A 27,454-nucleotide genomic window follows, 5' to 3' on the forward strand; every position below is an offset into this window, starting at 1 on the left:
TGAAGATGCAAGAATGAGCGAGAAGGGAGGGACCCTGCTTCAGAGCAGCCAACTCAAAGTTGTTTGAGAAGACAGGTTGAGTTTGTTTATTTTTAATTAATAAGGAAAAATAGTGGTTGGCAACAAAAAGAGCAGAGAAGAGGAGAAAGTGCCCCTTTCCCTCACCCAGGCTTGAACCTGAGTCCAACCGGCTTGTCCTCTTCTTGTAGAGTCCTTCTCCAATCCCCAGTTCCACGTCCACCCCGAGGGGGTGATCATCGAAGGAGACCAGCTGCACATTAAGTGCAGCATTCAGGTGACGCCCATGGTCCAGGCATTTCCAGAAATCATCATCCAGAGGGACAAGACCATTGTGGGGCACAGCAAGCAGGGCAATAAGGCCACCTACTCAGTGATGGCCACAATGAAGGAGAACGGCAACTACACGTGCAAAGTGGAAACCAGCCAGATCTCCAAGGTCAGCAGCATCGTGGTCAACATCACAGGTAGGGGTGCTCCTGGAGGGTGTCAGCCTATTGCAGGCTCAAGAAGCGACTGTGCTGGAATCTGGGATGGCCAGTGATGCTGATATTTCTACTCCTGCTTGTCCGAATGAATGCACTTGGGTGGGAGGTGTGCCCGTGGGGAAAAAGTCAATGCAGAGCCAGTAAGCAGTTAGCTGTGGTGGTTGAGGGTGCAGATTCTGGCATCAGATCCCAACTTTGCCACTCACCACTTCTGTGACCTCGGGTGACTTACCGAGTGCCTCTTTGCCACAAATCTATGAGATGACAGAGCTCACCAAGAGGACCCAGTGAATGTTAGCTAGTGTTTCTATTATTAGAGCACATTTATCTTTCCTCTGTGCCAAGCACTGTGTGAGAGTACCAGACAGGCCCTATGACAGGGTCAAGGATGCAAAAGCATTAGCAAACTCACAAATGGTAACAAATCCTCTTGTTGAGCACTGTGTGACTGGCTTGCCTACTTTCTGATTTCATGATCATAACAATGCTATGAGATCTGTGTCATGATTCCAGTTTTATGGATGTGGAATCTAGAGTGTAAGCTGATGAGGGCAGGAGCATTACCTATTTTATACAGTGCCTGGCACACAGTAGGAATTCAAAACTTATTTGTTGCATGAACACATGAATATAGGATGAAAGTGTCTCAGAGAACAGAGAGAGTCAGCATTTCTTTTCTTTTTCTTTCTGATGTCACGAGCAGATGTTTATTTTATTCTCGAGAGTCAGCACTTCTTCATTCCCAAAGGAAGGTGTTCATTCATTTCTTCGTCTGTTCATCCATTTACTGAAAGCCTCCTATGTGATGAGCATTGAGTGTCGCAGCAACAGTCCCCCAGTATCATAGGTAGGCTGCCAACACCCCAACTAGGTGATTGGCATGTGTGCTGGATCCTGCTGGTCTATAGTGTGTGCTAGCAATTTAGTTTATTGTTGATAATAACAAATATTATGAGGCACATGATGTTTTTCACTGGATAAGACATGTCTTATTTCATTAGAGAAAAGTATTCAACATATACTGAGCACCTTCTGTTTTTTTGGGCAACCTGTTGGGGATAGAAAGCTGCCTAAAGTCAGGCTTTGCCCTTGAAGAATCCGCAGACATAAACAAACCTTTAGAATGCAATGCAATGAGGAAGTAAATAAAGGCTTGGCCTATTGCCGTGAGAGCAACAGGGACCAAGTGGTGAACATATGGATTGTTTCACCAGTTAAGAAGCATCCTTCTCCCTTGGGCCAGGCTACTTTAGGAAAGCATACAGCATCGTTGGACCATAAGTTACTATTGTAGCTGATCACCCACATTCAGATGTGTGTGCCGTGTGGGGCATACAAGTCATTTGGTAGATTAGTCTCCATGCCCAGGAAAGCCAAGTGTTATGCTCGGTCTGTCCTTTCATGCCCTCTGCCTGCCTGCACTGTGAGCCTGAGCTCCCTCCTTTCTATGTGGCACTGACCCAGCACCTCAGAACTGGCAGGTAGACACCCCCATGTTCAAATTCTACCAAGCCTTTGGAAATGTCTGCAAGCCCACTTAATGCATCTGGTTTTCCATGTCCCTGTTACTATCAAGCCTCACTGTAAATGGCTCTATACAGTAATATTGGAGGCTCAAAATAATTTTGTGAGCATAAAAATCATTGGATTTGTCATTTGTCTTTGGATAGAAAAAAGGTTTCTTTCACCCCCCACTGTCTATCTTTTAAGATCCAATCTGTTACCAAGTGCTGACAAGTCTGTCACTGTTGTCCTGTCTTTCTCAGCTCTACAATCACCTTCCTAACACTGGCCTCACACCAGGGTTCTCCCTGAGCATCTCTGTCCCAATTCATCCTTCAGCCAGCTGCAGAAGAAGCCCTCGTAAGATGGCCCCTATTTGGCATAACTATTCCTGGGCTTCGACTCCTGTGGGGCCATGATCCTTCACCTTGACCCCACCCTCTTCCAAGCATCTCTCCCCACTCAGCCTATTCTTTCTCCTTGGCCACTGAAAAACTTCTGTTGTCCTTAAGGACTAAGCCCCAAATCTCAATCCAGGCTCCCCCAGGCAGAGTCCCACGGTCACACCTCAGGTCCCATTGCCCTCTGCTCATACCTTGACGTCAACAGTCACTGCAAAGATTTAGCATCTGTCTTCACCCCCTGGTGTGAGCTCTTGAACGACCAGGTCTGTGGGCTCAATTCATCGTAAGTCATTGATGCTTAGAACCTGGCACATTAGGAGCTCCATGAATATCCGTTCATGAGTGAATAAAAGACTGATCCTTCTTAGTCTACGTCATGGCTCTGCCAGTCTGTTTCCATTATCTCCTTTACAAGTAGACTGTTCCCTAACATTTCCTTCCTAATTGTAAACCGCCTTGGACCCATCTCAGCAACATGGTTTCTATTTTTGACCTTTTTGTTTACATATTTTTAAATGTAAAGTCATTGCTTTGGGATTTTTTTTTAATCTAAGTCACTTTTTCACATTTGTTTGGAATCTGCCCAATGAGATTGTAAGGCACTTTAGGATGTCAATTTCTTTGGTTCCTTTTCCCCACTCCTAACCTAGAGCTATGAAAACCGGCTAGGGTGAGGAGTCAACACCAACTATATGGAAGGAAGGAAGGGTGGCATGTGCTCTAATAAAATATCGATTAATTATTGGGGCACCACCTTACTTGAAGTTTTATTTTATTCCCTGTACAGGAAACTAGGAAGACACTGTGGACTAGATGGAAGTCACTTCCATAACAATGATGATCACATCAATGATGACAATGTTAATTTGTACCCCCAAACCTGTACAGCAGGCAAATTTATAGGCAAAGGTAGAATTCGATTTCCTGATTCCTGATTGCAGTCTCAAAACTCAAGCCCAAGAAGCTTTCCTAACAGGAACTTTGGGACTCAGTCCCTTTCTCAATATGCAGAGTGTCTCAAGAATTACTGACTCCTCACCCTCATTGGTTTGGCTCAGTGAATAGACCGTTAGTCTGTGGACTGAAGGGTCCCGAGTTCAGTTCCAGTCAAGAGCATATATCTTGGTTGCAGGCTCCTCCCCAGCCCAGACCCTGGTCAGGGTGTATGCAGGAGGCAACCAATCCATGTGTTTCTCTCACATCGATATTTCTCTCTGTCTTTTCCTCTCTCTTCCACTCTCTTTAAAAATCAATGGAAAAATATCCTCGAGTGAGGATTTGAAAAAAAAAAATAGAATTACTGAACTCCTTCGTTCTGCATCAAGGACATAACCATGAAGTCAGGGTGCATTGGTTTATAATGTAAACTTTACATGAAGGAGCCAAGTCTTCACATTGGTTAAGTAGTTAATTAGTACTTTCCCTGTAGCTGAAAATAAGACACATACTATAACTATGAAATATTGATATATTTCAGGAAATATTTAAATAAGGCAAAACTGGCCTTTAATAAAAAAGCTAGCAAGCAGAAGGGCCAATATTTAAAATAAATAAATAAGGCAAAACCTCTTAAAAGTCAAGTTCCGTCTTTACTACTGTTGCCATGCAACCTAAATGAGTGTACTAATAACTCCTTAAAGTGGCATAGGATATGTAGCTCACAACTTGACCTCAGGAGGTATCACCCATTCATTCTACTCCCAGAGATCTCCCCACAACGCACATCTATGTCCTTCCCCTGACCCAGACTCCCCATGCTTCCCACTGCTGTGGGAATGCAATCCATACGTCTTTGGGTGGTTTCCAAGATTCTTCAAGATCCATAGGCCTCCTTTGGCCTCTTCTACTCCCACTATGTTCCAGGGCAACTGAACTTTCAGATGCTTGAACCTTCTGCCAGGTCTTCCACATGCTGTTCCCTCTGCCTATGACCCTTTCCCTCTTTGCCTGGATGACTTCCTCCGAGCCTAGGTCCAGTGGCCCCTCTATGGGCTCTGCTGCAAACATCGTGTTTGAGTAGCTCACCAGACGTCAGCGCTTGGAAGTCAGGGACTGTTTCTTTCTCACTATGTCTCCCCAAGGCCAACCGAGGTGCCCAGCACAGAAATAGCTTGAAATAAATACTTATGGAATAAAATGTGTGAGTGAATGAACAAAGAGGTAAATGCATGAATCTTTACAAGTTGTAAAACTTTCCTAATCCATGTCTATGAAATAATTTGGATTAACAAGGGACGCAAACCTGCCAGTTCTTCAATTGTGTGATTATCAGGTCCTTGAGAGGCAAAGGAAACCTTTTTGAAGGAAGTTGGGAGTTGGTTCTGCCAAAAGCAGCTGGGCCAGGGACTCTCTGTGAAGGGGGTTTGGGAGTGGTTCCCAGAAACGTCTCACTCCATTCCCACTCACTGGTTTTTCAGAGCTGTTTCCCAAACCCAAGCTGGAATCTTCCGCCACACATCTGGACGAGGATGACAGCCTGAACCTGTGGTGCTCCGTCCCACATACAGTTGACTTCGCCATCCAGAAGGGAGACATGAATGTGTCACAGGCTCAAAATTTCACCAAGATAGTCTCAAAATGGGACAGTGGGAACTACACCTGTATCGCAGGCCTGGGCAAGGTGATCAAAAAAAGCAATGAAGTCTTGATAACCGTGTGTGGTGAGTACGTCCTTGCTGGCTCAGAGCTGAGTGGGAAAAAGGGAAGTTGCCACCCTCTCCGATCTGAAGGCAGATCAGACTGAGGCAGGATAAGAACTCGAGGGAAAGGGAGATGAGTGAAATCGAGAGACCGGACAGAAGCAAGTAGTATTTCTGCTTAGAGTACAGGAGAGGGGCGATACAAAGGAAATATTGTGGGCTAAAAGCATTTTCATGGCTTTATGGTGGCTGCATGCTGATGATGTGGCCTTTGAATTGGCAGGATTCTGGCTGCTGGAGCAGGCACCTACCCATAAGTTCCAGCAAGAAACACTGTTTAGTCAACACTAAACTTTAAGGCCGAAGCTCCAGTTTTTAATCCATATCCTGGCTGACCAGAAGGTCTAGGACTTCTGGTGGGCAGAATGTAGGTACTGGGACCGCCTAGAGCTGCGAGTCTTAGACTTGATGAATGTGCAAAACCTGGTTACAAGGTAGGTTAGGATGGGGCCAGATTCCACATCTCTTACTAGCGCCTTGAGGATGCTGGCTCTGCTGGGCCCTGGGCCACACTTTGAGTAGAGGGGTTCTAAATGAACTCTGGTCAAGCTGTCACTATCACTGTCATTATTTAGTCATGGTCTTTCAGTTTAATCTGTGGCTATGGTTTCTCCAACCAAGATCTTAGTCTGAACTGAACCAGGATCTCAACCTACTATCGATCCTCTAGTCATCTAACTCAAAAGGAAATAATGCAAGACACAAATGTGGGTCATTCCATTTTAGTTCTTTGGAGGAGATCATTTCATTATAGAAGCTTTATGAATAAGCTAACTTCTAAGTAATGACCTAGTAGGATTCTTGTTTGGGAGGCATGCGATTTCCAATCAGGAGAGGCTGAGGCACTGAGAATTTGTTTGAAAAGATATTCTGTTTGTGTTCTTGTTTTTGTGTTTTGTTTTTAATTTAAATTCTTTATTGTTGAAAGTATTACATATATCTCCTTTTTCCCCCCATTTCCTCTCCCCGACAGCTTCCACACCCCCCCACCCCCCATCACATGCCCTTACTCCCCTACTGTCTGTGTCCATTGGTTATGCTTATATGCATGCATACAAGTCCTTTGGTTGATCTCTTACCCACCCCCCTCCCCAAACCTCCCCTGCCTTCCCTCTGAGGTTTGACGGTCTATTCGATGTTTCTATGTCTCTGGATCTATTTTTTGTTCATCAGTTTACATTGTTCATTATATTCCACAAATGAGTGAGATCATGTGATACTTACCCTTCTCTGACTGGCTTATTTCACTTAGCATAATGCTCTCGTTTTTGTGTTTTTAATGCTTTTCCTGTGTGCATCCGTTCTCAATACAAAACAAAAAACAAAAAAACAAAGAAAATAACCCCATATGGATGTGCATGTATGAAACTATAAACATGTATTTAGAGGGGTGTATGTTTTTCTTGAATTTATATCATCTTTTATTTATAGCATTCATTCCCTTTCCCTCTGTCTCCTCAACACACACACACACACACACACACACACACACACACACACACTCCCTGCCGATTTTAAAGGAGGCCTGTATAGGTAGATGAGGCAGGCAGGCACTTAAAATCACAGTAATGACAGAGAGAGTGAAGCCCAGAGTTTGGAGAAAGAATCCCTTGGGTGGGATGTGTTGCTTCAGATTGTTTCTCTCTGTGTCATTCTAGAAATGCTCTCCAGGCCCAGGATTTTTTATGACTTCAAGTCTGAGGTGATAAAAGGACAGACCATAGAAGTCCATTGCCAATCCATAAATGGAACCACGCCTATTTCTTATCACCTTTTGAAAGCAAGTAACATTGTGGAGAATTACACCGTAGGCTCAAATGAGCCCGCAGTATTCAAAGACAACCCCACGGAAGACACCGAATACCAGTGTCTGGCAGATAATTGCCATTCCTCCCCTGCAGTGATCAGTGAACCTCTGGTGGTCAAGGTGATAGGTAAGTTGCTGTGCTATGAGAAGAAATCAGGGGCCTTGGCCAGGTGGCTCAGTTGGTTGGAGTGTCATCACATACACCAAAAAGTAGCGGGTTCAATTCCCAGTCAGGGTACATACTTAGGTTTCAGGTTTGATCCGTGGTCAAGGTGTGTATGGGAGGCAACCAAGCGATGTTTCTCTTTCATAAAGATATTTCTCTCTCTCTCTCTCTCTCTCTCTCTCTCTCTCTCTCTCTCTCTCTCTTTCTTCTCCTCCTCCTCCTCCTCCTCCTCCTCCTCCTCCTCCTCCTCCTCCTCCTCCTCCTCCTCCTTCTTCTTCTTCTTCTTCTTCTTCTTCTTCTTCTTCTTCTCCTTCTCCTCCTCCTTCTACTTCTCCTTCTACTTCTCCTCCTTCTCCTCCTTCTCTCCTCCTTCTCCTCCTTCTCTCCTTCTCCTTCTCCTTCTTTTTCTCCTCCTTCTCCTCCTCCTTCTCCTCCTTCTCCTCCTCCTCCTCCTCCTCCTCCTCCTCCTCCTCCTCCTCCTCCTCCTCCTCCTTCTCCTTCTCCTTCTCCTTCTCCTTCTCCTTCTCCTTCTCTCTAAACATATCCTCAGGTGAGGATTTGAAAAAAAGTTATCATGTGGGGTGTGGGCTTTAGGTCACATTTTCAAAGGTTTCAGAATATGCAGGGATGGTGTGGACAAGGGAAGTGGGTGGTACTTATGCCAAGTCCATAAATATAACATGTAGCCAAGCAGGACAACACCCAGGTCAATGGAGCCAGAAAATATCTGGGGGCTATTGGTGTGGCCAGTGCCCTTTCTTTTCAGAACCTTTCAAGTGAACATAAGAGTGAAGTATCCTGACTTCAGGAAGCTCTAAAGTTGTGCTTTTGGGCTCTCTTAGCATTTGCTCCTTTTTAGGTGAACTGCCAGTCATCTGCGTTGTTGACCAGAGCTCTTCTCTGTGGTTGACCCTTGTCAGGCAATGTCATGTGAGAACCTGTCATTAGAGCTGCAGGCTGTAGTCTCACAGGACATGCTAACAATGGCTTAGGACTCATATACCCATTGTCCTGGGTGGATATTTTTCCTTGAGTCTCTATCTGTGTCTCTCAGCCTTAGGAGTGCCATTGCCTGCATCTCTGAGATAGTCTGCATCCTGTTGTAAAAATCATATAAGCCTCCCTTCTCTTCCTCCTCTTTCTTCTGGTTTAATAACTTTTATCTACATGTGCCATGTGGACATCTTGAGTTGGATAGAGATTCCTGCTACTATTGATATATGGTCTAAGAATAGCCATACTTTTCAAATTGACATCCATATACATGAAGCAACTAATGCTTTAGGGCATATTTAAAAAAGACATCTTCTTTGTTTTTAAGTTACTTGTTATTTAGCGCTGGAAATGCCATGTACCTTTGTAAGCAAAGAAACCACACACTCGTGCGCACACACACACACTCACACACTCACACTGCTGCACATGCACAGACTCATGCAGAATAGACCTCTAAAGAACACATAAGGAAATGGGTATAGTCAAGCTGAGTAGTCAGTAATCCTTGAGGTGGTAAGTGAAACATCGTGTTTAATCAACACATGAGGACAGGAGACATCTGTTGCTGCCCTGCTGGACTAACTGAAGAATGTGGGCTAAGAGGAGAGACAAAATCCAAGTCTGAGTCACGGTGTAGGTGGAGGCTAGCCATGAGCGGTGGCTGTGTCATGATCTTCACCCCTCAATCCCCAACCTCCTGTCTTTTCTCAGTGCTAATCCTTTTCCTGCTTTTCAGCTCCGGTGGTTGAGGTCAAGCTCGCTATCCTGAATAATAAACAAGTGGAGTCTGGGGATGATCTTGTGCTTCGATGCTTCGTGAACAACGCATCTGGTCCAATCACCTACAAGTTTTACAGAGAAGAGGACGTCAGGCCCTTCCACGTAAAAATCTCGAATGAAACCCAGGTCATGTGGTACAAGTCACCGGCTGGCACGGAACAGGGGGGACAGTATTACTGCACGGCCTCCAACAGAGCCAACGCTGCCAAAAATATCCCCCAAAGCAACTTATTGACTGTCAAAGGTGAGTCACGGTCTCAACAGTGAGATGGAATGTGGCCACGAAGGGTGAGGCCAGCGAGCTCACCATTTGTAAGAGGAAGTGGGTGGGGTTCAGTGCTTATTACTGAGGGCAACGAGACCAATGTCCTCCAAGCTCTTTGGTCGTAAGTGACAGAAACCAACTCAAATTAAATATAAAAGAGGAATTGGAAGTATTACAAGGAATTGGAAGTATTTCACACAGTTGTAATTCCAAATTCTTGGTGGAGAGGTAGCAGATGGCCCACCTTAGGTCAAACATCTCCCCATGAGCCACCGGTGGCCATGGGGATTGGGTCATGCAGAACAGAGATGGTTAGAGGAGCCCACCTATGTGAATAAAGAGGGTGGTTTCCTAGAGAAGGAGGAGGACCACACAGACCCAGAAAGGCTACGTTAGTCCTCCAGTTCTTTAAGACGATGCTGACTCCGCAGCAAGAACAATCATTTCTGCCCCAACTCTGAACACAGAATCCCTCAGAGGTAGATGCTTGGTATAAGATGCGATTACAGAAGCTACAAATCAGTCTTATTTGTTGCTTAAGGCTAATATTGTTTCTTGCTGGCAGAGAAAAAAAAACTATTTTAATTTTTCTTATTTCCAGTCTTTCTTGCCCCATGGAAGAAAGGAGTTATTGCAGTGGTTGTCATCGCAGTGATAATTGCCATCTTGGCAGTTGGGGCCAGATACTATTTTTGGAAGAAAGCCAAGGGTGAGCACAGTTCTTCATTGCCTTCTGACAGGTTGCTCTTGCCAGGAAACTGCCATGGATGTGAGGGGCTTCATGCAGCCTTAGGGGCGGCTGTGCTCTGCCCCAGCGGGAGCTCAGGAGATGTAACTGACCACAGTTGTTCTTCTCGGTGTCACCTTGATAACCAAAGATCTTGGCTTCGGTGGGTGAGGAGCTTTTACTGCCCCTGGATTTCACTAGGCATAAAGGAAAGCGGTTGCTTTCCTAGTTGGGCAACCCAGAAAAAATGAATTTGGGGGAAAGTCCCATCTATGTATGGTCAGAAGAAGCCGTCTCTGTGGGTTTGGCCACATTTAGTTCTGCAGGTGGCAGAGTGGGGTGAGAGTGTTTTGGAGACAGCCCCCCACACACTGAATGCCCCCCAATTAATCTGTCTGTTGTGCCGTGTTTTCTACCCTGTGCTTGAGGTTAGCCACACATGGAACCTGGAAAGGAAGCCAGGGCCACCTGTCGATACTCTGGCATCACAGCCAGTTAGCCTGGACTCAAGGAAAAGGGCCCAGCACCAGTACCTTCTGCCAAGATTTGTGTGGGATAAGGCGGTTTTTGTTGGAGCCTTGGTGCTGCTGCTTGGGAAGGGTACAGATTAGATAAGAAGGGGCCTTGTTTTTTTTCTAGAACAGGAAATCCCTCTGAAAAGACAGGTTCCAGAATAAACCCCTTCTCAGGGAACCGGGCCATCACAGAACAGACAAGGCTAGAGGACAGACTCGTTCTCAGGCCAGCTTGGAATTCAAAGCATAGGGATTAATGTAGCCTTTACTCTTTGGAACTGTCTTGAGTCAAGAAGTTGCCTTTTGCCTGGCCGGTATGGCTCAGTGGTTGAGCATTGACTCAGGAACCAGGAGATTGAAGTTCGATTCCCAGCCAGGGCACATGCCTGGGTTGTGGGCTCCATCCCCAGTAGGGGGCATGCAGGAAGCAGCCACTCAATAATTCTCTCTCATCATTGATGTTTCTATCTCTCTTCCCTTCTTCTCTCTGTAATCAATTTAAAAAAACCATATTTTTTAAAAAGTTGCCTTTTTATCTGGCTAATCTGGTTCCTGTACCATTGTCTTCACTCTACCTTGTTCCACTAAAGGAAATAGCTCCTGGCTAACACAACAAAATGTCATATTTCTGGATGAAATGATGTGAAATCTCTCAGAATAAATTTGAGAGAAGGCCTGCTTTTTTTGTTTTGTTTTTCCCTTTTTTTAAAAGTGGAAATATATTTGGCTTTCTGTTCTCTTTTTATGGTTAACCAATCTTCAAGAAAGTCAAATGTGATTGAAATGAGGGTTCCTATCTGTTATAGACATGGACACTTTGTACTGACTTTGGTTTTTCTCTTTCTCTTTTAAAGCCAAGCAGATGCCCGTGGAGATGTCCAGGTCAGTGTGTGTCCGGGGAAGAGAGGCGGCTGCTCTGTGGGCACAGACAGACTTGTCTGTAGGGAGAGTCTGGTCATTAGGAAGTGTTCAGTGGTTCTTGGGGAACTCTGAATAACAAGGGTGTGAGTAGTATAGGGGTGTGTGTGGGTGTGTGTGTGTGTGTGTCCCAGTGAAAGATTGCCAGCTGTCCTTTCCTGTGAAGACATAGCTTTATTCTGAGGTCACATCCTTCCTACACTGTTACGTGTGAAATCCCCTTTTCCTTATGAAATTACAGTGGTAGTAGAAAGAATTTTTAAAATGTACCTACTTTGCAAAATAGCGTTGGCATATATATATATATATATATATATATATATATATATATATATAGTAGTTGTACTATTTTTACTGTTCTTGAAATTAAAAATCCAAAAGCATGGGTACAAAAGAAAAAATTTTAAAAAAGAGAACAAAAACAAGCAAACAATGGCTTTGTAGCACAGAATGAGGAATTCAGGGGGTTGGGGCTCACTTAGGAAAGGACTCCTGTTGTTACTGTGCCCATTGGCCCTGACACTCCTCTTAACAGCAAAAAGTGCTTGTTAAATAATCTCACTGAAAGAAAAAGTCAGTTTTCCAAATGAGAGTGTAAAGTTGGCCTCGCTTCGGAAATCTCTTCCTGGTTTACCTTGATTATTATTAAATGATCTTTCCTTGATTATTTTGTTGGTTTGACATTAGAGCCAAAAAAAAAGTTGTATATTTTTTTCCTTTTCAAATTTCCTTTTAAGGCCGGCAGCACCACTTCTGACCTCCAACAATGAGAAGATGCCAGGATCCAGTACCGAAGCCAACAGACCTTACGGTACAGTCACGGTTTCCTGCCGTTACTAAGAGGTGTCCCAACTTGCTACCCCTCTTAGAAGCAGGTGGTGGGGATAAGTTCCTAGGGAAGCCCCACCCTCAGGCAGGGCAGTTTCACCTCATCAGCCACTGGATGGTGAACTGATAAGCAAAACAGAACAGAAAGGCAGGACATTTTACTCTAATGTCACCACCTTCTGAACATCCGAGGAATGAAAGGTGGACAATAATGATAATGCTGTGAATCCCCATCCTGGCTCATCTGCAAAGACTTTGAACACTGTCCGAGCGTCATCACCCTCCCCTTGTAAGAGAGGCCAGAGAACAAATTGAGGCATCGATAAAACATCTTCTCAGATGGGATTATTACAAGCACCAGACATTTTCATTTCACACTTGACACAACAGGAAACCAATTGAACTATTTCTCTGTTAGTAGAGGCATTTTTAAAAAGAATGCAACAACATAGGGCTACCTGGTTATGAGCCTTATTGCAAGCTTGCATCTGCGCAGTAGGCTGGGTAGCCAATCCCAGGAGTTCTTAATCCCTTTAAGTCTAAGAGAAAATTGCTCAAAGAGGGGACTGTAATTACATCACACAGGAAGTTTTGTCCTGGGCCAGATTTGGAGCAGTTTTCTTTCTTTTTCAGCAGGTTTGGGAGTAGGATGCCCATGTTCTTTTCTAAGTCAGTAACAGTATCTTACAAAATAAGAAAAAGTTCAGAAGAAAAGTACAACAGAAAAAGAAAGGAAGAAAGAAAAAAAATTTAAAAAATGTAAAGAGAATAAAAATAAATATGTAATAAGAAAATTTCAGGATATGCCTTTTACAATGCATACTTGAGAGCTGTGTTTTAAGAATCCAGCAATTCTTTTAGTAATGAATCATATACCTTTAAAAAGTGAAATAAAACATTTGTAGTAACAAAAGTAATGCTCCAGTAAAGAGAAAAGAGCAAATAAATCACTTAAGAAACTACATTCAGAAAACTTTAGTGACTATTTGGCAAAAAGGAATCCAGTGCTATAGAGAAAATACCTTTTTGTGGTAGAAGGTGGGTTCTGCTGGCTATTGTATTATCTATACAGAAACACTGAGATACTTTAAATGAAATGTTGATATAGACATATTAAAATAGAATTTCCCCCAAATATCCAAAATGCAAGAAACAGTCCAATTCTTGGGTTGTCTCTCCATGGATTATTTCAGTTTATAAATATATGTTGGTAATCACAATAGCAATTAGTTCAAATACATAATGGAAAGCCTTGTGTTCGTCAGGGATAGTATCTATATATATAAAAGCCTAATATGCTAAGTGTCCATCTGGGTAATGATGTCATGTAGCAATGCCCAGTTTCCTCTCCCTAGAGACTAGCCTCCTTGCAGTTTCTTCAGCCCAGGAACATGACTTGCTTTATAGCCAGGTGGAAACATGTTACACTTTAACCAAATGTCTGTGAAGCATTTTCCCATGCCTCATCTCATTTGATCCTCACAGAAGTCCTGAAGTAGCTAAATAGGAGATTTGGTGGAATCCTATTTTCTTTTCATTAGCCAGAAAATGGAGATTTAGAAAGCTTAGAAACTTGACCTGACTGAAAAGAAGTAAGAAATGGTGGACCTTGAAAATGACTTCAGGTTTTCTCACTGTGCAGAATATAGTCAAACACTGCTGTAGTTAAATATTTTACCCTTTGTTCTCCCTGCGTGATCTACAATAATAATCTGCTTCATGTTGATATTTACTGCGGTGTTGCTGACAATTACGTGAAAGAGAAGTTGGGGTGCTTCACTGGGCTGGAAAAAGTTTAGCTAAATCACAAAGCAGGTCTAATTAAGCAAGTTTATCTTATATAATAAAAGGGTAATATGCAAATTGACCCTAACAGCGGAACAATCAGAATGACCACTCAGTCACTATGAGGTGCACTGACCACCTCTTGGTCCCTTTCCCCATCCGGCAGGCTCTGATTGCCCGATGGTGAACAGGGAACCAGGGGTGGGTGGTGGGGGATGCGGGTGGTGCCAGGCCAAGGCCCCCACCCCACCAGTCACCCCACACACAGAGGGAAACCCATGGCAAGGGCGGGGCCGATGAGTGGGTGGGAATGGCTGACCTCTTGGTCCCTTCCTCTGGCCATCAGGCCCTGATTGCCCAATGGCAAATGGGGAACCGCAGGAGGGGAGTGGCAGCAGGGGGCGGGGCCGGCTGTGGGCAGCTGGGGAAAATGGCCCTGATTGCAGGCCAGGCCTAGGGACTGTATCTGCGCACAAATTCCATGCGCCGGGCCTCTAGTTCTATATATATAAAAGGCTAAGTTGACTCGCATATGCGCGATCCATATAAAGCTCTTGCTGGCGCCAATCGGACACATGTGTTTCCATCTGTCATTGTCAATCATGAATTTGGTTGACACTTCTATTATAGAGAAAGGGTGAATAGCGATATTAAAATATTTCTTCTAAGTAATTTCCTTTCAATGTGTACAGATTTGTGCACCGGGCCACTAGTTTATTTATAACATTCTGAAGAATTGTTTTTAATAAAGAACAACCTGGGGCAGGGGCGGGCTAGAGGGGGTCAATGGGGAAAAAATGGGGACATATGTAATACTTTCAACAATAAAGATTAAAAATTTTTTTAAAAAAGATCAAACATTTGTTTGCCTACTGAGGTGGCGGCCTAGAGGCACTCACTGCCTTTTAAACCTGTTCTTATGGGTCTCCTTCTCCAGCTGGAGGAGGTTAGTGTCCTAGTGTCCTTCATGGTTGTGGTTACAGAGCCGTCCCTTTTGCAATTAAGTTTAATTTCTCATGAACTTGCTCAGAGTGAACAGTTCGGAATCTTAAACCATTCATAAGCACAAGTGTCCCTCCCACGGGATGGCGGCCATCCCACGGTGTTAGGGAGAGACCACACAGTAGGGTTGGATGGGGCCACGGGGAGACCAGGAGGGGATCCAGAACCTAGACACTGCTGAGGGAGGGGGAAGTGGGGGCGGGGGGGAAGGAGGGAGGAAAAAAGTTATGTATAGAAAACTAGAATTTCCGCTGCCACCCATCCTAATTGTTATTTTCCAAACTAGGTTACGATGAAGATATTGGAAACCATGAAACAAACCCAGTAAAAGAAAAGAAAGGTAATTATATAATGTAGTGGGTTTTTAAAAAAATTAGAAACCTTTACATGAAAAAAGACCCCTAGGAGAAGAACTAAAGCTGTTAATAACCTGTGGGTGGGTATTTCCCCACCTCTCTTAATGACCCTGTCAGCGGCTGATAAGTAAACACATATCTAGTGTCATTAATGGGAAAGTGACCTAAATTCCGGTAGGAGAGAACTGGGTTAGACTCAAAAAGGAACTTCCTAAATCAGAATGGACTAGTCAGTGAATAAGGTAGGAGAATCTCCTTTCTCTTGGAGAGTAGAGGAGGAGGTGAGGGTTTTTGTTTTATTTGTTTTTTAATAGCATCAGTGCAAATCATCAGGTCGGACACCTTCAACTTATGTTATATGTCAATTCTGTCTTAGAGAAGCTGGGAGTGTTAAGGGGCTGGTAAAAAAGGGTGATGGTAAGGCATACAGTTATCTATTGAGCTTTAAAATTTTTTAATATATTTTTATTGATTTTAGAGAGGAAATGAGAGGGAGAGAGAGATAGAAACATCAATGATGAGAGAGAATCATTGATCAGCTGCCTCCTGCACTCCCCACATGGGGGATCAAGCCCGCAACCCAGGCATGTGCCCTGACCGGGAATTGAACCATGACCTCCTGGTTTATAGGTCAATACTCAACCACTGAGCCACACCGGCTGGACTATTGAGCTTTTACTAACCCTCCCACTGCAGAAACAACAGGGACCCAGGCAGGAGGGCCCCTCCACGTTCCAGGGAGTGCCAGGTTAACACTGCCTCCCCTGCCTGAGATCTCTCTCCCACTTAGAATGGAGATACACCTGTGCTGGCTTCCCCGCAAAACCCGGAATACTTTAATCATTTGAATGGAAATCTCTAGTGCCGCCCGAGGCCCCTGAGGGGATTCTGTCTAACCGCAGGGTGCTGTGTTTCCTTTGGGCAGAGCCTCTGACCTTGGACGTGGAGTACACAGAAGTGGAAGTGAACTCCCTTGAGCCTCATGAAGGTAAACGCCATCACTCGAGTGATTCCCCACACTTTGCTCTCTCCTTGGGTGTAGACGCGCAGGGTAAGGTGGGCTGTGACCCAGGAACAAGAGGCTAGTAGCCCTCAGTCGCTCACAGTGGAGGTAGTCAGCAGTCAGACCTGCTGAACATGCCTAAGGCAGGAGCAATGACCCCGCCCTGGCTTTGAGGTGTAACATTTCATCAGTTATTATTTAGCATACTACTAATAATGGATATGTTTTATTGAGCAATTTACTAAGTCCTAAGAAATGTGTTTTTTGAGACTTTTTGAGATCAGCCTCACTCCTGGGTCTTTGAGCTTTCTTCCAGAGGTACGCCCCCTGGCCCTAACCCAGCATCCTCCTTAAAAAGTTGCTTGCAGACCGAGCTGTGTAAATGAAATGTTTGAAGGTAGTGAGTGGGTGCTTTGCTATTTAAAGGAACACTTGGGTAAAGGCTTTTGAAAGTACAGAATCCCTTCCTGTGTAAATTAGGGGCTCTGGTTTTGGTTTTGGTTTTGGTTTTATGTGCCTGGTTCTCTCAGGGGCAGACTGGCCTGGAGGTCCCTGGCTCTGTGCTAGGGAGACTGGCCAGGAGTGGGCCGGTGCCCAGCAAACACTAGGACATCCATCTCCGCTGCTGGGAAGCTCACAGGGCTATTGCCCTTCGCTGTCGAGGCTGAGGCCAGGCAGTGTCCACTCAGCAGGCAGGCCTGGGGCTGTTTCCCAGGACAAGCCTGCAAGGTTTAGCCAGAGCCACATGGTGATGGTGTGTCTCCTCACCTCTTGCTCCAGGATCTGGGAGGCGTTTTGGGTTCCTTCCTGCTTTCCTCGCTTAGGTTCCCAGTACATGTCAACAGGTGTGTGCAGAGAGCCTTCCAGGTAACACTGTCCCGTACAGCCCTAGGCTGTGAGCTGCATAACTGGGCACTGTTCCCATAGCCTGCAGTGAGAATGGTCCCTAGAGTTGGTGCGGCCCATCTGCACACCCCACTTCCAAGTCCAGACTAGACCTGGGAGGAGTGGGGGCCATGGCCGACCTAAAGTTCTCTTCTTTATTTCATTGTAAAATGATTCACTTGCTGAGTTAATAAATTCAGGGCCCATGATGCATCAGCAGTAAAGGTACCTCCCACGGAGGTAGAGCCTCTGAGGGAGCCAAGAAAACAAGGAGCCAAAGAATAAATCATATCAGGTTATAGCAGGTGCTCAGAAGGAAGAGAAGGGGTACAATGAGAAGGCGTGAAAGGTGATGCCTATTCCAGCTTGTGTGGTCCCTGGAGGCCTGTTTGAGGGGTGGCATTTAAGCTGTAGCCTGAAGGGGCACAAAGGAGGTGGCCCCTCCCAGAGGAGGAAGGACCCAGGAAATGAGAAGGGCAGTGTGGAGGTGGCCCAGAGCTTGGCTCACTTAAGGATCTGCAGAGAGAGGAGGCAGATGGAGCTGGGCGGACGGGATGGAGCCTCCAAAGTCCTCTTTGCATTCTAGTCTCAGCAGATTTGGAAGCCTTTACGCAGGGAAGTGGCAGGTTCCAACTTCCTTCTTTAAAAGGCAATCCCTGTGGCTGGTGTGGAGGACGGATGTGACGGGGAACAAGAATGTTATCATTAGACAAGAGGGGATGAGCGTGGAGCCAAAGTGCTGGCAATGGATGGATTCCAGATATATTCTGGAGACAGATCACAACACTGGATGAAAAATTTCACAGCCAGGATGGGGGAGACAAAATTCCTTCATGGATGGCCGTGATGTCTGAGATTGGGAGGAATGTGCCCGTGGCAACCACTGGTTCAGTTGGGTTAAATTCCAGGTGCCCAAGAGGAGGCAGCACAGGGGTCTCCTGCTCAGAACTGAGTCTGGGTGGGCTGTGGCAGATGGGACCGTTAGGGGGCTCCCGGCAGCCTTCCCTGGTCCAGCCTGAGCCCCTCCATCACTGGACATCCTGGGACTTGATCCATGGGTAGAAGCTTACTTCCTCTTTAGGGGACTTGGGCTATAGAAGAAAGGAGGATTATAACAAGAGGGCAGGGCTGCCCAAAGATTTTGCATGTGTGTGGAAACACATACACACCCATCTTCTTGACCCTCCATACCCCACTGAGTGCCCAAGCAGATAATGGTACTACCCCCCTGAGGGCCAGGCCCTGCCTTTGCTCTGCTTCTGGCCCATAGGGGGAGGGGCACAGGAGGAGGTAGAATTACGGGCTCTGCCTGATGCCCGGGAAGCTTTGTATGTAAGGCCCTGAAGGAGGAAGAAGGAAGCAGGGTTTGGAGAAGGGCTCCTTTGGGAATGTTTCCATGTTAGTTAGTAGTGTCTGGTTTAATTTGCTTGAAGGGGTGGGAGGTGTTGAAGAGAAACGAAGTATTAGGACAGGTGAGGCAGGGCGCCTTCCTTGCCAAGCTGTGCACCTACAGGGTTGTAACCACCCAAGTGGTCACCTTTTCCCAATTTGCACAAAGGTGCTGTGGGGGCTGTGGAGGCCTCATTAGAGCTAGAAGGGGGGTCACTTGGGTGGAAATGGAGAGTTTCTAGAGGATTCACGTTGCGGTTTTTGGACCCAGCATCTTTGGCAGCCGAGAGTAGGGCTGTGTGGCGGGGGGGCAGGCCTGGCTTATGCTGCTGCCCCCTGGCTTTCTCTTGGGGAGTTACCAGGCCAGGAAAGGACTTTGTGGATGCAAGGCCAGTGATGAGTAAACTTGACCTGGTCTTGGCCAACCCAGTTCCCTGTCCTCAAGGCCCCCCTCCTCCCCAGTTGGGGTGGAGGAGGGGAAGGGGGGACTGGGTCCACTTCTAACCCTGGCTGGCAGCTGACCAGCTGTCCCTTGAGGGTGGAGGAGGGGCAGGAAGGAACTCGGTAAACCCCGGTTTGCTGCCTGTTTGCTCTGAGCCTAATTGCTGGGAAAACCCCATGAGGTTGAAGCCATCTCTTTCTCTGTTAACAGAGAAAAACAAGCCAAAATAAAGCCCCATCTGGAAATCCCTCTGACAGCGGAGACAAACAGCCTGCTGGCTGGTTTAGTCATTAGCAGGCAGCTGCTGGCAGCAGCGAGGGGAGGGGAGTGATGAGCTCCAAGCTCCCGCCCACCACTGAGCTGGGCAGAAACCGGAGGGCACAGGAGAAACCACTGGGGCACCAAGAAGAGGCAGCCACCATGCTGCCCAGGCGGGCAAGCCATTAGGAGGTGAAAGGGAGTTGAGTGTGGCTCTTTGGGTCCAGAGGGTGATAGTGTCCCCAAGGTAACCAGAGAGACTACCCCATGCACCTGGGGCAGTGGAGTTCACAGGGTGTCCAGGGCCCCAGGCTTGGCCGCCAGGGCCCCCTGCCCCTCCTCCACTTCCATGGGGGGCTGGGTCAGAGGATGAGCTGGCAGCGACCTGGTGCGCCCGGACACAGGGTCCTACAGCGCTGTTTGCACACCCATCACCCCGCAGCCTGTGGCTCCTAAAAGCTGGTCCACTTCACCGTTTCCTCTTCTGTGGTGCCCGGCACACAGGAGCTATTAGATCACACTGAGCGAGGGACTGGCCAGGCCTGATGTTGAGCAGAGAGTCTCCTAGGGATGTGGTGGACCCCTGGAGCTTCCCTTTACACCCCCAAATCTGTGTCACAGGGGGAGAGTGGCGTGGGCCTCTCTGCTGTCCTCTTAGGGGGGAACCTGGTATCTCAGCCGCTCTACTGAGTTCCCGCTCTCGTTCCCTGCCACAAGGGAGTCTCCTTCTTCACGGCCCTGGCAACCCCAAGTGCCTCCAGTTCAGCCGTGGGGATCTGAACCACCCCCCAGGCTGTCTCTGGCATTCGGGTCCTGCCACAGAACCCTTGCCATTCAGTGTGGAATGAATGACCAGGATTTTAATCCTAAAACCAAAAACCTCAGGGATTAGGCTGTGACAAGACCTTCCTAAAGATCTTGGGTCTGAGATAGAGACACTTACAGGGACGTTGACTGGTGCCTTCACTGTCACATCAAAACTTTACAGGTGCGTCCAGGTCGCCATGCAGGTGCTGGGGTTGGGAGGTGCACAAGACCTCAGGCGCTGCCCTGGAGGGGCTCTGGGGCCACGAGGGGAGGCAGTCATGGAGACAAAGAATGTCAGCGTGTAGTGGGCAAGTGTCCCCAGAGTGCTGTGAGGCACAGGGGCCTCTGTAACTGCCTGGGCACAGGAAGGGGTGAGTGTGTGAGGGAGTATATAGGGGTGTGAGGGTGTGTGCTCCGAGTATAGGAGCAAAGCTTGTCCTGGGGCTTAGAGGATGAGGAGGAATAGAGCAATTAGAAAGGGCCATGCGGGTAGTGGAGGATCAGGGGCAAGAGAGGGGGGTGTCCCTGGAACAGGGTGAGTTGAGTTGAGTTGAGAGTATCTTGGTGCAGTTAGAGTCCATGGGCATGCCCAGGCCATCTGCCACTGAGGAAGGAAACATCTACATGGCGCTGGCTGTGGCAGCAGGAAAGGCTCACCCTGTTGGGGGCTCCATTTCCCCACGTGCAGAGGGAGAGTGCTGGCCACATGGCATCAGATGTCTTTCTACAATGAGGCTTCCTGGTGCTTGTGCAGGTTAGAGGAGCCAGAGAACCAGCTGGGTTCCATCCTGTTTCCTCAGGGTCTGTGGGTGTGTATGTGAGTGTACACACGGGCATGCAGGCCTGTAGTGCATACTGTGTGTACATACTATATGTGTGTGGACAATGCACTAGGCGTGTGTGTACATGTGTGTATATATAGGCAGTGCATATACATAAACAGATGGCCGAATGGGTGCTCTTGGTCTCCCAAACCCTTGCGTCTTCTCTGGGTAGAATCCACACCTGGGGTGGCCCATCTTGCCTGCTGTTTCAAAATAGCCCAGATCAGGGATCCTCAAACTTTTTAAACAGGGGGCCAGTTCACTGTCCCTCAGACCGTTGGAGGGCCGGACTATAGTTTAAAAAAAAAACTATGAACAAATTCCTATGCACACTGCACATATCTTATTTTGAAGTAAAAAAACAAAACAGAACAAATACAATATTTGTATTTGCATGTGGCCCGCGGGCCATAATTAGAGGACCCCTGGCCCAGATCAGAGGATCTCAACCCAGTCTCATATTAGGACCCCCTGGCAGCGCTTAAAAAAATAGCCAAAGCCAGGGTCCACCCCAGACATATGCAGACAGCAGCTGCAGTGAGGCCCAGGTACGGGCATGTGAAATTGAGCAGCCCAGCTGCCTAGATTTGTAAATGGTCTCCATCCCAGCTAATCCTTAGGCACAGATGACACTCAGGCTGTAACCTGGACCTCAGGCGATTGGGAAGCTGTAGCCAAGCTTCCTGGGACACAGTGAAGCTGGACACAGGGACACGGGGGCAGGGAAACAGGGAGGAGGCCCCGAGCTGGAGGCTGCCGGCCCCTCTGGTCCAGGGTTCCCAAGGTGACCTATTAACCTCATACTTGCAGCTGAGTGACACTGGTTAGACCAGGTCTTCTAAAGCTGGGAAGTGGCCGGGCTTCGTGGTGAGGGGGTCTGCAGGCGCTCCTGAAGACGGCATTCGTGGGCTGGGGTAGCGGGGTGCAGCCTTGCCTGGGAAGCCTCAGATATTTTCCCGCTTCAGTAATGGGCCGACCTGGTTCTCAGAGGCAGCTATTGACCTGTGCCTGGTCCCTTTCCAGGTCTGGGAAAGAAAGGCACGGAGACAGTGTACAGTGAGATCCGGAAAGCTAACCCTGGTGAGTGAGGGGCCCTGACCCCCAGCCTGGTGGGCACTGCCCCCAGCATCATCCATGAGGTCCTGGGAGTGGGCAGACAAAAGAGGGAGCAAAGGAGGTCAAGAAGGGGTGCCACCTCTTACACAGAGTTGACTCTCACCAGGCAAACAGGCGCCCAGCTGCTGGGCTTGTTGGAGAGGAGTGGGTGCTGGCACCATTGTGTGCTCACAGGACACTTGGCAGAGCTCTCCTGTGACCCCGAGAAGCAGGGTGGGTGCCAGGCAGTGAGCCTCACCTGCTCCCCATGGAGGCCTGGTGCAGAGCCCCCTCTCCCCCAAGAAGGTCTTAGACAGAGTCGGCGCTTTGCTTTGAAGATGGTCAGTGGCTTCAGCCTTCCTGGGAGCATGCGGACCTCGGGGGAGGGAGTCGGATCTGCTCCATTCCCTTAGCCTCTGCCTAGACCCACTTCCACTCCCACCTCCCCGCTTGCAGGTGAAGAGCTTCCCCCAGACCGAGCGCAGTGCCTGGCAGGCATGGAACCGGGATGCTCCCAACCATCTCATTTTTTGTATAATTATTGCATTCCATTCTGCAGAAATGAAATCTACAGAGATTACTTTTAAGTTCTGAAAATAAATTGCAAGGTAAAAGGCATAAGCATCCTGGGGGAGACAGTTGCTAGAGGGATAGCTTCCTTTGAACAACAGACCTCTATGTAAATGAATTCTTTGGAAGGGAATTCTTAAAAAGGGCTGGGAGACTCAGTAAAGCCCGGCTAATGCCAGTGTGGTCCACAGGCCAGAAGCAGCCATGGTCCCGGGCCCAGCCCGACCCACAGGACCACAGTCGCCAGAATCTGAACTCTAACATGTTCCCAGATGTTTCTGATGCTGACAACATTTGAGAAGACAGGTAACTGTCTTACCTGAAGAGCCTACTTTTTCTCTGAAATAGGAATCACTCCTTAAGTAATTTTTTTTTAACGCTAATTCATGGCTGGAGCAGAAACTCAGCCCCTTGTGGGACTCAGCACTAAATAATTTTTGAAAACCATTTGCTGGGGAATTTTTGGCTTAAGTATCTGATTTTGCATTTTCAATATATTCAGAGCTAGTAAAATGTAAATTTGGAAATAAACAGGCTTTCTCTGTTCTTCTCTCTGTTCGTCCATGTAATAGAAAGAAAGCTAAAGGTCAGGTAGGGTTCAAGGTTGGTCCTGTTTAGTAACTGCAAAAATGTCTCTTCTGCTTTTCTCATGGTCCCAGACATGGTTCCCTTGCAGTTGCTTTGGTTGTGCAAAAGCTCACATTTATTGAGCTTTTGTGCCAAGTGGTCTAGGTTACATGATCTCTTTCAGTCCTCACAATAAACTCCATTTTACAGATGAGGATACTGAGGCATGGAGAGGTTAAAATACTTGCCCGAGGTCACACAGCAAGCAAGTCCCTGAGAACTGGTCCGCCCCAGAGCCAGGCTCCATGTTCCTGATCCCTGAGCGGCACTGTCTTTGGAAGGGAAGCTGGTAGGCGGGCAGGCTGCAGGGATAAGGCCTTGGGGTCTGTAGTCACCTAGGGCTATCCCTGGAGGCCCCTTCCAGCTGAGGAAGGCCACGCCCAGTGTGGATTCCCAAGGGTTGTTGTTAGGGGCCCTGCTGAAAAAAAGACAGATTAACGAGAGAAAAACAAGCAGGTGATAAGTGACTTGGTAGAGGGATTAAAATCTGTGGCTTATTTGGCATGTTAACCAAGAATAATAAATTCATAGAGAAGTGACAAAACAAAGGAAAAGGGGTTCCAGGTAGAGAGCTGTGGGAAGGTAAATATATGGGGGACCCTACTGGGGTGTCAGGCTTATTTGTGGACGTCCACCTCGGCACCAGCTTTTCCGAGTCTTCATGACCATAAAATTTCCTGGGGCAGGTGGTTTATGGCAGTTCTTAGGTCTCAGAAGTTTCTGCTTTTACTCCGATAAGAGAATCTCCCAGACGGCTTCTTTCTGCATCCGTTGATTCTCTGCTTCCAGCTCAAAATCACTGCTGTGCCAAAGTGGCATATCTGGGGGAGGTGTGTTCTGATTTCCTGCATCTGCGTTGAGGCACCTGCTCAAGTGGGTTCTCTCGGGGTCCCCAGGCTGGTTCTAGATGCCAGAGTCCTCAGTGCCAGGCTGTTGGAATGTGACTGCTCCCTCTGGCCTTGGGATGGAATGAACCACAGGCACCCAACCCTGTAGGGAGGGATTCAAGACAGTGAAGGGCCCTGTTGTGTTGGGAGTCATCAACCTCTCCTGCCTCTTACCAGCTGTGTGACTTTGACCCTTTGACCAAGATGCCTAACTTCTTTGAGGCCCAATTTCTTCGACTGTTAAGTGGAGATGGAATTCAATGAGAAAGGGGGATGAGACAGGGTCAGGGGAGATGGTGCTAATTACCCACCCCACGCATGCAGTCAGTGTATTATCTCTACCCTAGAGTGAGCATTCAGTCTGTTTTAGCTGGAAAAAAACAAGAGGAACTGGAACCCCAGTGCCCAGGGTGAGACCAAAGCCATCTCCCGACTCCCAGGCCAGGGAGCTCCCGTCTGGGCCACCAGGGGTCAGTTGGGCTTGGTTCCCGTCCTGGAAGCCAAGGCACGTCCTGTTTCTGAGCGGTTTCCCGCTCGGCTGCTGCATAAAGAGGCCTTGGTTGATTCCTCTTTTCTTTTTCTTTCTCTTCCTCTTACTGTCAGATGCTCACTGTTATTTCTCCTGCTCTGCAGAGGAGGAAATGGGCCCCGGCGGTAAATAACTCGTCCTGGTGCCCAGGCCAGCAGTGGCCGAGCAGGGACTCAAAGCCAGGGAGCTGGCTGCAGAGCCTTCACACGTCCTCTCTGTGTTGCCAAACCGATTGGCTGTGAGCTTCTACATTTTCCCACTTTTTTGTTTGTTTGTTTGGTTTCCACATTATCATCAGCTTAATCAGAGGATTGCACTCTCTCTAATTCAGGAGCTAAGGGTAACAGCCTGGTCTGGTCTGGTCTGGTCTGGGTGACTGAGTGAGCCATGGAGCCCCTCTGGACCTCGGTCTCTGTGAAATGAGGGGCCTGGGCTCGGATGTAGGACAGGGCTCTCCAGGTTTGTTTAAACACAGGAGGCTTGGCACCACCTCCTGCATTTCCCACTCAGTAGGGGGCTGAGAATAGGCATTTTCAACCAATTCCCACAGCCACTGCTGCTGCTGCTGGTCTGGGGACCACACTTTTAGAACCATTTCTAGATCAGGGGTGGGGGAATGTCCAGCTCGAGAAATCATTTGGTCTGGCCCTGCCAAGGCATTGGGGTGAGTTGATTAAATGTTGGACCAAATACAGCAGGCTAATTTTTAAGTTGATAATTTTTTATGGCCTGAGAATGATGTTATAAATATCCAAATAGCCCTTTGGCAGAAAAAAGGTTCCCCACCCCTGCTCTAGATGCTTTGAGTTCCCTTCTGATTGTGTCACTCTGAGTTCTGCTCTGCTTCTTGTGTGAAGGGGTAGGGTCTTTCTTACCCTCATTGATCCTGGAGGGATGGCTCAGGGTGGACAGCAGAGATAATGGTGTGTGTGTGTGTGTGTGTGTGTGAGAGAGAGAGAGAGAGAGAGAGAGAGAGAGATCCACAATAAAACAAAGGCCCTGGTGGGGGAAGGGTCTCTGGATAGGTCAGTGAGCAGGCTGAGGGCAGAGCTGAGTCTTATCTGACCTTTCCTTCTTAATTTTTTATTTTTCCCCACCTTAATTCCTCAGTTCCCCAGCGTCTTCCAACGGGCAGCACTTCAGCACTGGCTATTTCGGGAACTGGCTCACAGGGCGTAGTTCTGGCTCTTAAACCCCATTTTTCCCTGAGTGGTACAAAAGCAAACTGCTCTTCTAGATAAGCCAAAGGGCACCGGGCAGGCCTGCCTCCAAGGAGCAGCCCCAGGGCAGGGCTCTGGGTAGGACCTGGCTGAGAAGTGTAAGGATCTCTAGGCTGTGGGAGGCACAGGTCTTTGTGACCTTGGCTTTAGTCTCCAAGCTCAGCTTTATTTATTTGTTTATTTACTTAGAAATATGTTTTTATTGATTTTTAGAGAGAGGGAAAGAGAGAGGGAGAGATAGAAACATTGATGTGAGAGGAGCATCACTGATCGGTTGCCTCCTGCATGCCCCCTACTGGGGATGGAGCCCACCACCTGAGCATGTGCCCTGACCTGAAATGAACTGGTGGCCTCTCGGTGCATGGTTGATACTCCATCCACTGAGCCACAACGGCTGGGCTTATTTATTTATTTTAACTGTGGTACAGTATACCTCACACTTGCCATTTTAATCACTTTTAAGTGTACATTTCAGGAGCATTAAATCCATTCACAATATTGGACAACATCACCACCATCCATCTCCACAAGTTTTTCATCTTCCCAAACTTAAACTTCCTCCCCACTGAACAAAACCCCCTTCTCTCCTCAGCCCCAACAACAAGCAGGCTACTTTGTGTCTCTGTGAATGTGACTAAGCTCCGCCTGTTCATCCGTCAAAGGAGGTGGTTGAAAGCATGATCTTAAGTTGCCTTTCAGTTATGACATTCAGAGAGTCTCAGTCTATGCCTCAGTCAGTCTGGAAGCATCCATCCCCCTGAACATGTTGGTGAGGAGGGAGTCATCAGTCACTTCTACGAGTCACTTAACCCTTTATCCACCCTTGACTCCAAGACCACCTAGGTATTTGCCTTTAAGCCCGAGTTTCCCCTTCAAGTCTGAATTAAGTCAGGGATCTCAGGGGCCCAGTTACTGGGTTTCCGCTGCATTCACATTGGCCAGAGTCCTGCTTGGATGGTTCTTTGTACTGTGAACCTGATGGAGAACATCCTACATAGGAGATGGAGACCTGGGGTTTGGTCTCAACTCTGCCCTTAGCACAGTGGTTCTCAACCTTGGCTGCACATTAGAATCACCTGGGAATCTTTTTAAAATCCTGATTTCTGGACCTCATCCTCTGGAAATTCTGTTTCTTTGTTACTAATGTTGTGGCCCCACCCCATAACAAAGAAACAGAATTTCCGGAGGATGAGGCCCAGAAATCAGGATTTTAAAAAGATTCCCAGGTGATTCTAATGTGCAGCCAAGGTTGAGAACCACTGCCTTAGCAGGTTATATGACTTGACCCCTCATTTCTCCCCCTGTCCCCGGTGGTAGTTTTCTCATTAATTCTCAACAAAATGCCCCTGACCCATGCAGAATTGCTGTAAACACCTCAGTGTCCCTCCGGAGCGTATGTGGCCCTAAAGTGGATAAGGAAGGGCTGTGGTGGGCAGGTGGGTTCTTTAAAATTAGGAGGAGGGGACCCCAGCCAGGTGGTTCAGTTGGTTGGAGCGTCCTTCCACACACCAAAAAGTTTGCAGGTTTGATTTCCAGTCAGGGCACATATCCAGGTTGTGGGTTTGATACCCGCTCGGGGCATGGATGGTAGGCAACTGATCTCTCTCTTCCTCTCTCTCTCTCTCTCTCTCTCTCTCTCTCTCTCTCTCTCTCCCTCCCTC

The 27,454-nt window shown here is 47.5% G+C and overlaps 1 protein-coding gene across 9 annotated transcripts in view; it reads left to right on the forward strand.

The window, feature by feature from the left end:
- The window catches only part of PECAM1 (platelet and endothelial cell adhesion molecule 1), a 51,457-nt gene that overhangs the window by 13,499 nt on the left and 10,504 nt on the right, over nucleotides 1-27,454 (forward strand). For 2 of the 9 annotated variants that reach the window (XM_014458919.2, XM_006092448.3), the window contains exons 5-15: nucleotides 210-485; nucleotides 4,831-5,073; nucleotides 6,771-7,046; nucleotides 8,818-9,105; nucleotides 9,728-9,835; nucleotides 11,223-11,250; nucleotides 12,024-12,097; nucleotides 15,188-15,241; nucleotides 16,183-16,245; nucleotides 21,889-21,945; nucleotides 22,722-22,836. In XM_014458919.2, the coding sequence (XP_014314405.1) occupies nucleotides 210-485; nucleotides 4,831-5,073; nucleotides 6,771-7,046; nucleotides 8,818-9,105; nucleotides 9,728-9,835; nucleotides 11,223-11,250; nucleotides 12,024-12,097; nucleotides 15,188-15,241; nucleotides 16,183-16,245; nucleotides 21,889-21,945; nucleotides 22,722-22,828 (1,574 nt within the window). In that variant the 3' untranslated portion in view covers nucleotides 22,829-22,836. The remainder of the gene's footprint in view (nucleotides 1-209; nucleotides 486-4,830; nucleotides 5,074-6,770; nucleotides 7,047-8,817; nucleotides 9,106-9,727; nucleotides 9,836-11,222; nucleotides 11,251-12,023; nucleotides 12,098-15,187; nucleotides 15,242-16,182; nucleotides 16,246-21,888; nucleotides 21,946-22,721; nucleotides 22,837-27,454) is intronic. The other 7 variants (XM_014458920.2, XM_014458922.2, XM_014458924.2 and 4 more) reach the window with 5 other exon arrangements.

This window comes from Myotis lucifugus, unplaced genomic scaffold (genome assembly GCF_000147115.1).
Source record: "Myotis lucifugus unplaced genomic scaffold, Myoluc2.0 scaffold_100, whole genome shotgun sequence".
Lineage (NCBI taxonomy): Eukaryota > Metazoa > Chordata > Mammalia > Chiroptera > Vespertilionidae > Myotis > Myotis lucifugus.